Below are 12050 nucleotides of genomic sequence, written 5' to 3'. Positions count from 1 at the left end.
AATAAAAGAATGTATACAGCCACCCTACCATTGTAAATGTATCACACAAGATATAGTACCTCCCATCTTCTTTTTTTTTTTAATTTATTTATCTAAAAGAATTCTTGATTCACGTTAATGGATTTTCTTAACAAGTGTACTAATACACCTAAATTCCACCTAACTTAATATGTATACATTCATTAACAATTATTATCTCCCTCTTATATTTATACACTTTTCCTAATTAATTTAGCTTTGTAAAACTCTAACACTTTAATACATCTTAACAAAGTGCCCAATAAGCACAATCCATTAGACCAACCGTTACATTTATACACTTTTCTTAATTAATTTACCTTTGTAAAACTCAAACACTTGAATACATTTTAACAAACTGTGTTGGACCAATCATGCATTAATAACTATCACATAACTTTACATTAGTAACTACCAGATAATTATCCATCTTTGGAAGAGGATGGATCAGGTGATTTGACGAAGGGATTGTAAATTTGAGCAATCCCACTTATACTTAAAACAAAAGTAATAATTATCCATCTACAAATTCTTAGTAAAATCCCTACACATTTGTGCCTTCATAACTAGTGGAAAGAATCAAAGAATTCCCATAGCAGAGAACCTCCTGAGTTGTCTCCAAATAAAACCTAAATCAAAGCAAAAACCTTATTTTATTTTAGTAACAGAACCATCAAAGCCATATTCTCTGCAAGAAATTTGCCAAGGATCAAGAAATGTTAAGAGCATCTTCTTCGCTACTACCACCAGTTTCCTCTGCTCCATCTCTCTTAACTCTCATCCCTTCTCTCAACTTCTCTTCATCACCATTATCGGAACCATTTTTTACTTCTTCCCCTGTTAAATTTTCTCTGCTGCATCATCAGACAATGCTCTCCAAGAAAGCCCTTTTAGGTACACCCGATTTGCCTCGTCGTTTTTACTCTTCCAGTTTCAAAGGGATACCTCCTATGGCGGGCATTCATCAGTTTTGTCCTAGAGGCCTCACAGGTTTGTCATTCTATCAAACTCCATCTTCCCTCTACTATTTTGTGTTTCCCCTTTTTTCCAAAATTTTTAGGGGAAAGTGGCAATTTTTTTTTTGGAGTAGTTCGTAAATTAGTTACTTTCTTGATATTTGTGAATGTGGTTTACCATGAGGTGAATGGGTCCAATATACAGTTTAAGCTACTTGTGAGAGCTTAATTGATTGGTAAATGTTCTTTTGTCTGTTAATGTGAAAGGTCTGTTGTGTACCTTATTTGGGGAATGTAAGATATTAATTTATATCACTGAAGCTTGATTGAGCTTGACCTCAAACTCACAGAATTGAGCTCAACTCAGATGAGTTGAACTTGATCTTATCATACCATGTGAGCTGAGTTTGAGCTTGTCTCGAGGGATTAGCTTGAAATCAAGTTCGAGCTTTTTACATTTTTCTGGAGCTGGAACTGGAATATAGCAGTTTGAGTACACCCCTGGTCTAGATGTGACAAAATTGGGAAAAAAAATTAAAATCGGTTCAATGGTTAGAGACGTTGGTTGGTCGTATATTTACAATGTACTCGTTCATTGTCATATTTGTGTGCTCATGTTTTGTGTTGTTGCGTACATTTCACCAGACTAAGACTAATGGCACTGGCAATTTGAGTTGATCATAGTATAACATTCTTTTTAAGTTTTACTGCTTCATTTGCAGCAGAAAGCAACTATAAGTAGCTTCTTCCATAAACTTAGCTTGCAACTTATCACTGTGTTCGTTCTTTTTTTTCCCTTTTTATTTTCATTTTCTACTTAAAACTGTAATTACCTTGAAAGAAAACAAATCAAGCATCGAGGCATTTTCATCTAAAATCAGGTGCAACTAGATGCAGTACTGCCAACTAGATCATGATATATAATGAATTGAACAATTGGAACTTAAGAACCAACTGCCAAGTGAAAACTTTACTGTTCAATTTTGACTTTACGTTTGTTGTTTAGCTTCAGTTACTGAATAGAAGGCTGAGGACAAATTTTAGCTGGAAAGCACAAAGGAACTAACCAGTATATGTAGGACACTTGAAGCACATGCTTGATGTACTATTAGTGGTTTAAAATTGAAAAGAACTAAATAGTAATCCATTATTTTAATTATTTTTTTCTCATACAGACACCCATGACATCAATGATTTTTACATCCCTAATATTACATATTTCTTTTCTCATTCAGCTTCATGATTACTTCTTGTTGTTATTATTTTAATAATTGGAGTGTTCAGCCTCGTTTAGTGCTGGGAGTGGTGGCTCTGAGAGCTCGAGTGGTTCCACTGCTGGCAGGGAAATATTAGTTCAGCATCTGCTTGTGAGAGAAGATGATCTTAAGCTTCTGCTGGAGCTACAGAAAAGAATCACGCAAGGTCTTTTTTTAGTTCTTGTGTACTTTTTGTTTGACGATCATCATCTATTAGCCCTTTTATCTGGCATTTTCAAGAAAGCAACAGCAAGTTGGTTTTGATCATGGCTTTTGTATTCAATATCTTCCATTGAATATCAGTTATTTCTAAAAGCAAGATTTTTATGTTTGTCTGATTAAGTTGTTCCGATAATGAAATCTACGTTGTATTCAGGAGAGGATATAAGCGACTTGGCTGTTGAATATTCAATTTGTCCATCAAAAGAGGAAGGGGGAATGCTTGGTTGGGTGAGGAAGGGACAAATGGTATTCCTTTGTGCTTATTTCTGTTCCAGACAGATATGTGCAATATAATACCCATATTAGTCTATATTATTTTCATTTGCTTCATTATTTTGCTTCCAGTGAATGATATAAATGCATTACTTGCTCAATGAGCATAACTTATAAGATATCATGAGCTTGGGGAGGCAATAATGTCAGGATCTAACTCAAGGCGGTCAAGATAATAAACCTATGAGGCTCTGTGTGTATGCTAAAGTGATGATTAAAGACATACACAGGGGGCTTCATTTGGAAGCTTAAGCTTTTGTACCAAGTATAGAGTTAATAGTAAACAGCTCATAAACATTTATTTGCACGTGCTGGAGCAGTTAATGTAAAGGTTCTCGGAATACCTATCTTTATTCTACATTTATGGTTTAGGTATTTCCTGCAGTGACATTTTGTTACCAATGTGCTACATGAATGAGTTCTGTCCAGGGATTGTTTTAGGAACTCTAAACAGAACTCAAAACTCTTTTGAATATGGAAAACTTGTTCATATTACAATGGACAGATATACATCGAATGGCTATTTTGGTTAGTAATTAGTGCTCATGCAGTTTCTTTGTGCTTCACAATCTGTGAAATAACTAGTCAAACTTCAAGGAAAAGCAATATGGAGACTTCAGAAATTCGAAATGTTTGTTCAAAGAACACGGCATATCATGCTAGAGTGATCATGCAGAATGGCCGGGCAACATTATATTGTCTATTGGACCTTAGTACTTAATCATAGACCAAGCACATATACTACAATTTGGTATTAGTTACAAGCTCTTCTGGGGGCAATAGATTCATCAAACGATTTCACTTGGCATTGTGATGCAATGAAAACTAATATACAAAAGAAGAATAGGAACAGATTTGCTGCCCCACATGCACACTTGCCCTATGATTTCAAAATTAGAATCTGACATTGAAGATCTTAATTTTCATGGTTATTAACAAGGCATGCTTTTACTCCAGAGACAAATTGAACAGTTACATTGAAGCTCTTGCATTTTGTTGTGAATACATGGCTGTTTGTTCAGCCTTTTGGTCAATATAGCAAGATGATCTTGTCCGTCCCTAGATTTAGACTTTTGATTTGAGTTTTGACTTGAAGCAAAGAATTTTTAGGAGCTTTTTAAGTGTTTCAAATGTCCTACAGATATGGACTGGGGCCGAAAAGAGAATAGAAAAAGCAAAATAGACATCTGTTCAGAATGCTAACAATAGCTCATATTGCTAGATCGATAAACAATTCTATATGCTGAAAAAATTCTTGATGACCTGTTAATTTGTTGACTTGTTTCAATGCGGATCCTGGTACTAGAGTTTGAAAAATTTCTCTCAAGTTCATCAGTTAGCAACAAAAAGAATTTGAGTGTAAGAAAAGATTTGCTAAGCATAATTGTTACTCGAAGCAATTAACCAACAATTACATATCGTGTACGCTTTTCAGTCTGGAAGCTCAATTTTCTTTGGTCAACTATCCTTTTCATTTCAGGTGGGATTGGTAAAATGCTGTTCTGTGCCTGTTAAAGAGAATTTCGGGACCTTAGTTCGATTTTTTTTTAATAACTTAACTCGGTTACATCCTTTTTTTCCCTTTTCAATCTTCTAGAAATTTTACAATTATTTGAGTGCATTGAAGTACACAGTGGTGGTGGTAATGATAAGACATTTTTCATTCAGCAACAAGCTGCAAAGACAGCAGATTTTGTGCACATGATTTGGTTTTCTATTTAGCATCAAATAAAGCTCCTTGGCTTCCGTTGGTTGTTTTGCTTTCACTTCTTGAATGTAGTATCTGAATCTCATGTCAATGCTTTATCAGGTATTTCACATTCTGGTGCATTATTTCCTTTTCCACAAGGAAAGAAAAAACAATCCGAAGTATTGAATATCTGTACTTATTTCTGTGTTTTGGCTGCCAGATAAACAAATTAGTTGAATCAACTGGGTAGAATCTTATCTGATATTATCTGGATAAAGCTAATAATTTATTTCAGTACTAATGGCTGTTTCACTAATACAGTAGTTCCCCGTGTTAGAATGTCTACTGAGGAACAGTTACCTGTTAAGGGGCATATGGTGGTATTAGAATTTTGATTGCCAGTGCTACATGTTACACATCAATGGGAGTGGCTGCAGTTTATTATGCTCAGTTTTTTCCTAACAGAATCAAGATAGTAAATTTAACTCAATTGAAGACCTATGTCCGCGTCCTCATAATGCAGTTATCATCTCTGCCATTTGAGTTATTTTTCTGCATCTTGGAACTTATTAGGTGCCAGAATTTGAGGAGGCTGCATTTTCTGCTCCATTGAACAACGTTGTAAAGTGTAAAACTAAATTCGGTTGGCATCTATTGCAAGTTCTTTCTGAAAGGTAAGCTCACAAAATTTGGTATTATGATGCAAACAATGCTGGTCTTTTACCGTGTCCATGCTTTCATTTGAAGGGAAGAATCAATACTTGAAGAAATTGCACCTACAGAGCTTCATGAAAAGATGCAAGATCCCTCTTTCTTAGAAGAGGCTCAACTGATTGATGTTCGAGAACCAGAAGAAGTGTATGATCTTATCCCATGTGACTGCATGTTTTAACTTGCACTTGAAACATTTTATCCATCTTGTTCTTCTTGAATATTTCAAAGTATTCTACCTAAAAGGTATTGTAGTCTTAAGGTGGAATAAAAGGATGGCATACACTCTGTTGATATGTTGTTGAGTGCCATATTTGTTTTTCGTCTGTGTATATTGCTTTCTGAACAAGAATGTTGAGTATTCAAGATTGTTACGGGAACTGAAGAACCAACCCTGTAAATTCTTGCAAACAGAAAATGTTTGTCACATGTCAGATAGGATGCATTCTATATATGATGCTTTTCATTATGGGCTTCATATTGCTAATGCTATGTGTTTAAAACATAGTCATATTCAATGACAACTTGAGGACTTATGGCATCAGGAAGTTGGGGGAACCTTTTCATTTTATTCATACATCTTATTGCTAATGTCTCAATTGTTGATGGAACTTTGGCAAGAAGGTTCTAGTAATTTATAAGAACTTGATTTCCTGACAAATATGTCCAGCTTTTCATGAATAAGTTGCAGGTAATCATAATTTTTTTTTGCAAGACTAATGATAAATAAGAGGAATGATTGAAGTTACCCGTGGCAGCTGCAGCTGCAGTAATACCCACCAACCCGGCCCCTACATACTCATAACAATGACAAAGCAAAACACCAATAGAGAGAACTTTCTTTTTTAGGATTTGGAATCGAACACATTCCTCATACTGTTTATTCTCTGAAACAGGGCCAAAGCTTCTTTACCCAGTTTTCAGGTTCTTCCACTTCGCCAGTTTGGAAACTGGGGTCCTGAAATTGCAACGAGATTTGATCCTCAAAAAGACACATATGTCATGGTGTGTACATATTTTCTCCTCTTTACTTTAAGTAGTATATTCTGATATGCAGAAACTAGCAAGTCATGTCTTGTTACTTTTGGTCTTCACATGCAAGGTGCTATAGCCTAAACTTTGTTAGTTGTTGCTATTTTATTTAAGTTTTTAAATCCTTAAATGGTTACCTATTTAAGCTGCTTCTTGTGTTTACTTTGCAAGTCTATTCTACTCTGACGATGTTCCATTCATTTGCCTGCCAAAATGTTTTTATGTAATCAACTTCAGTTAATCATAATTTTTCTTGCATGTGCATGTCTAGCCATATGACTTTTATGCTTTTTCATGCAACGGATTGATAAAAAAGTCTGTTCTTGGATGGGCATTTTGTCAGATTATAAGATTTTCTTGCGCAGGTGCCAAAGGCTTGCTAGTGTGCAATATTTATTGTTAGAACCTCTCAGCAGTTTGGGTATTATTTGTCATCCTCTCATTGCCTGTTTGCTGTTCTACCATGGTTAGAATATGTTATGTTAATACATACCTTATTTGTTGAACCATATTTGGCAGGAATTTATATTATGATGTCAAATGTAATCATTGATTTCTATTCTTTTTCTTTTTTAAGGGATTTACTTTTATCTTAAGCCAGTACTCATATATGCTGATATATACTTAGTGTTATCTGCATTATGTTTAATGAGCTTGACTTCTTTTTCATGTTTTCTACCTTTAACTTTTACCATCTTGGATTCTCCACTTAGTGATATCTGCTCTGACTGGTTGCTTTTGGGCCATGATGCAGTGTCACCATGGCGTGAGGTCTTTACAAGTTGCCAAGTGGTTGCAAACACAGGTAAAGTCTTCCCATTACTCGCGTGAATTTATGAGTGGAGTGAGTTTTTAATGTCGTCTAAAACTAACGTGTGCTTGACTCAAGTGATTTCCTAGTTTCCAGTTAAGTTATATGTTTCAGATTTATATTATGATCAAGTCTGTCTATATGGACATCTTGTTAAACCTGCATAGTGTGTGGCAGATATCAGAAAAAAGTCAATTAGCTTGAAGCATTTAGGGACATATTCACAACTGGGGTCTCCTAAACCTAGTGAATCTAATATTTCGAGGTGAAATCGTGAGTTTGAAATGATAATATGTTTTCCCCCATATTCAAAGTAATGTAAACTTTGCATTTTGGATGAATTAGATATGATAGCAAATTTGGATCATTAGCGAACAACTCCAAGAGATCGATAATTGGGAATGGGAATGTGAAGGTATTGGAGACAATGTGATTAGCAAATTTTATTTTTTGGATTAATCTAAGGCCTATTTGACAGTTTAGATTCTTCAAAAATTCTTTCGAAGTTTTAGAATCTTATTATTGTATGTGATTCCAAAATATTTAGGCTTTGCCTTTTGTTACAAACCCCATTTCTTGATAATTGAAATTTGAAAATGTTGAAATGGCCTGTTTTTCTGAATCTTACAGTGTAGATTTTTGGTTGGATTATCCTTTGTGATATTCCTGTGTTATCTATGTATCATCGAATTGATTTGTCTTGCGAAGTAGAAGGCTTTCAATCTCCATATTTTGGCAGATAATGATTGAGTTTTTATTATCTTAGTGCTTAATGTTCATTTGTTTGGACCAATTCTTGTTTTTCCTTGGAATTGGCTTCAGCCTCATTTTTCTTCAGTTAATAGTCCTGCCCAGCTTTCTTTGATAGACTATTAAATTTAAAAAAGAGAAACATAAGAAGCTTGCAGTCTGAATAAGTTCCTCGATGAGTGTCACTTCAGTATGGCATCTCTTCTCAATCTTAGAAGGCACTGCTTGGGTAATGATCATGTATGTGGAATTTTGAAAACTTTTACTTTTCTTTTTTGAGTATATAACATTTTATCTTTCTTGTTTTTCTTATTTTCAAAACCATAGTTTTGAAAGGCAAGAATCCCTACAAAATTGTGTGCAAGAGTTCCTTCAAGGCAAAATGGTGGGAGATAGAATAAAGTTCTTGGTTGCAATAACTTCTTATTTGTGTTTTGGAACTTTTCTTCATTTTGCTGCCTTGGTCCTCCCATGAGTTACCACCAACTCTTGCTACAAGACTAAGACTCCTTTCAAGTCTTTAAATAAATCTATTCTTAGAAAGAGCTTGATAAAACTTTTGGATCCAGAAGGAGACTGTTAAGATAAATTGTTCTATGGTCAATAAAACCAGGCTTCGGATCAGTATGTCTTGATGCTAGATAGAAGTGCAGTGTAGAAAAGAACCTGATACTCCCTTTGTCCTATTAAGATAGTCACGTTTGGGAGAGTTTATTTTATCAGCAGCGTAGATCTGTAGACTTAAATGCACAAATTTCACCTTTAACCCAATTAATTTTGGTATGCCCCTTGCACCTTCAAGTTTGGGCTGCATCTTAGACACTCAGCAAAGTGAAGCTAATCTGATCTTCCATAGTACATAGTGGGCCACTATAAGCAAATCAGCTGTCTCTTCGCTGGACAAGTCGGTAGATTTAAAAACTAAATAAACTTCCTTAGCTATTTTGACAAATATTTGGGGATGACTAAAAGGTGTGCAGGATATAATTGAGGGAACAGAGGGAGTGTATTTTATAGTTATTTTTTAAGACATGGCTTCCAAGATTTCAAGGCAATCAAGAAATGCCGCTTGGCTATATTGCAGTGGAATCGAAAGAATTTGACTCACTCTGTAGAAGAAACTGTATAGATTATAGGGGAGATGAGTATGCTGAAGTGTAGTTGTTTTGCCAGAGACTGACAAAAGATTTAAAGCAAACACTCACCAGAGAATGTAACAAAAATGATCTGTGTTGGTCTAGGAAGGCTAGACAAGCATATCTTAAAGGAAGAAGATTCCAGCGCAACTTATTTTCTTGGCATTGCAGTGCTGAAAGGGCGAAGACTTGTGCACATTGAATTTTTTTTTTATTTTTTTGCATGCTCTCTGTCAGAATTTGATCAATTAGGGAAAGACTTCATAGATTCCTGCTTGCAATGAATTTGAAGCTATAAAACTTGTCAGCAAAGTTACAATAAAGTGTTTGGAACGTATCACTAATTTTTAATGAGGCCTATTCCAGAGTTTACTTTGCGTCCTGAAAGCGTGTGTGTCTGATCCACATAAGAGCTTTCTGATATACACTGTAGTAGCCCCTGTAGTTAGTGGCAAAGTCATCAACAAAACACACGTGAATAGCATTCAGCTTTTGATGGGAGAGACTTTAAAGTAGAATACTTGTTTGTTTCTGTTCCTAAAGGTGCAGTTAAACCTCCATAAATTATTGCTTGCATGCTCCATGTGCTTCGTAGCAGTAAAACCCTCTGAAACACTATCATTATAAATTAAATAAAAGCTGCAGTAGCACATATAACAAAACTCTGGATTTCTCTTGAGGTAATGCAAGTTTAGACATATATAAGGAAAAGTTCAACAGGCTTCATTAGAAGCTTCCCTAATATCTTCGTGCAAAGCACATTAATACTTTGTGATTTTCCTTATTTAGCTATGTCTCTGATTGAGCTCTGACAAAGGGATTGTGCTATCAGATGATGGATCTGCCTTTTACAAAACATATTCTTAAGGGGACACGGGGTCAAATTCACTATTTAGTAGATTGATCTGAACAAAAGAAGTCTACTTACACAGTTTGCAACAAGCTATTGGTCTTAAATATTTCATAAAACCAGGATGAAGAATTTGAGGAACTAAAGAAATTGGTTGGTTTGGAGATGTCTTCCTAACTTGAGTTAAAAAACTAGGTAGCTGGTATGACATCTTGCGCCAATGTCAGTAACTTGTATTCCATTGTGTATTCACCTGGTCTTAGAACCTTTGACACTAATGACTGGAATGATGGCTTCTTTAATCTCCCGATCATCAATGCCCTATTAACTGTTTAGTCTGGTCACTAGTCACAGAGACCTTGAATTCAGCTCGTTATCATTATGATGTGCTTGATTCACTTAAAACAGGTCTGCATGAAGGTTCAGCGGATATCCTTCATCTAATCATAATTCTGCTGTACTGATCTGCACTGGAACTGTGTAAATTTGAGTCCTGAAGTGGTGAGGCTTCAATTGCCTCAAAAAAACTCAGCAACATTTCCATCACCAAGGGGTGATCATCTTCATCTATACTTCACTTTATCTTGAGTATCTTCTGCTGTGATAAAGTCAGCATACTTGAGGAATATTTCTTTCCTGTTGTTTCAACGAGGAACTGATAGGCTGCAACTGAATCTGTTATGTGTCTTCTCTTTAGTATATGTCTCTATGTTCAGATTATGAGATATAGTGATGCAATATATATGCGCATAAAGAAATATTAAAGTCAATTCAAAAGCAAGGTAGCTCAATCAATTTAATGCTTCTTTTTCTTGAATAATTACTGAGGATCTTAAGATCTTTCAAATTGTTCTCCTTTCTGATACTGTGAGTGTCTATTTTCTTCAACTGCATGTCAGATGTGAATTATGTACCTGCTAAAAATCTTATGGTTCTAAGAATTCGTTAGTTTCATCTGTAATTTTTTGAATAGCCTGAGAGATGGCCGTTCAACCTTATAATACTATCATCATACCAATTAAGGCATTCTTGTGTTTGTTCCCAAGATCATTTATAGCATGTCATTCATTGCAATTGAAATCGCTGAAGGTCATCTCCATGCACAAATTGATTCATTAGATTTCTTGTAAGGCTCCATGTGGATGGTTTTCTCAGAAGTTTTTTAAGAAAAGTACTACTCTAGCATATTGTAGATTAAGGGGGTATATGGTTGAACAAGGTGGCTGGTTCAGAAAACTTTTGAGAAAAGTCTATCAAAACAGAGCCTGGCAATTTTGCTGCTCTTTCGACTTCGTGAATGGAATGTTGAAAACTTCATCTCTAAGTGGTCACATCATTTAAGTGTTCAAACAATCAAATGTTACCCTGCATTATGTCTGTTTAAGCAGGCTGAGCAGTACAGGGAGACAATGCTACCATGTATCCTCTAATGTTTCTCATTGTTGGTAGTTATGTTGGTTTTTGTTTGATTTCCGATACTTCCAACAGAAGAGCATTAGTGGTAATAGCCATTTGACTCCATTATACTGATTGTTGATATTTGGCCTGGTCACCATTTTCTTGTGTTACTAATTCATGATGGCTCTTTTGCATTTTGCATGAGAAATAGAACCTAGTTGGGATTTCTTGTTCATCCTAATGTGTGCTTCACTGTCCTATATACTTGGAATGGCATGCATTATTACTTGGTTTTTGATGAAAGAACGTTATAGGACTTAAATAAGTGTAATTTACTACCTTTCTCCCTACAATATCTCAATTTTAGGAACTGTTGTTTCATACCACCTGAAGCTTTAACTTGCTTTACGTTTAATGCTCAGGGGTTTAGGAGAGTTTTCAACGTGTCTGGAGGAATTCATCAATATGCACTGAAGGCTGATCAGTCAGTCCCTACCTATTGAATAGAATTCTTTATTTTCTTGAATGAAATTTTGCTTTTATTTTTTTTTTGTTAGTTTCACATTTGTTATTGGCTTCAATGGTTCATAGGGAAACAAAAGTGAACAACCTGTTGAACTTTTTGCTCTGAATCAAACTTTTGGCTGAATTTTTAGCATATTTTTGCAAGCACCTACATCTGTTGTTCAAGGTTTAATGTTGTATGAGTTCGATACTGAATGGTTAAAATGGTGTTCCCTTGATGATTTCTATGCTCTTATTAGCCAGGTTTTTGTGGGATTTGGTTATGTGGAAACCAAATAGAGTAATTGCATTGCACTCACTTAGGACCAAAGGAGAAGAGAGAGAGTTTCTTGTTGTGCACTTTTATTTTATTTTATTTACAGAAACTGTTTGGGATCAAAGAAAGGACAGGAAGGGAAAGGAAACCTTCCTGTGGAAAGGGA

The 12050-nt window shown here is 35.2% G+C and overlaps 1 protein-coding gene across 1 annotated transcript; it reads left to right on the top strand.

The window, feature by feature from the left end:
* The first annotated feature begins 584 nt into the window (after window positions 1-584).
* On the top strand, window positions 585-11863 carry LOC113765135 (rhodanese-like/PpiC domain-containing protein 12, chloroplastic). Its single transcript, XM_027309215.1, has 8 exons — window positions 585-1008; window positions 2259-2396; window positions 2607-2698; window positions 4989-5089; window positions 5163-5273; window positions 6023-6131; window positions 6913-6963; window positions 11526-11863. The coding sequence occupies exons 1-8, from the start codon at window positions 735-737 to the stop codon at window positions 11604-11606; spliced, it is 957 nt and encodes a 318-aa protein (XP_027165016.1). The 5' UTR covers window positions 585-734; the 3' UTR covers window positions 11607-11863.
* Window positions 11864-12050: the final 187 nt, after the last annotated feature.

The sequence above is a fragment of the Coffea eugenioides genome, chromosome 1, assembly GCF_003713205.1.
Source record: "Coffea eugenioides isolate CCC68of chromosome 1, Ceug_1.0, whole genome shotgun sequence".
Lineage (NCBI taxonomy): Eukaryota > Viridiplantae > Streptophyta > Magnoliopsida > Gentianales > Rubiaceae > Coffea > Coffea eugenioides.
This window is presented reverse-complemented; position numbering and strand designations above follow the sequence as displayed.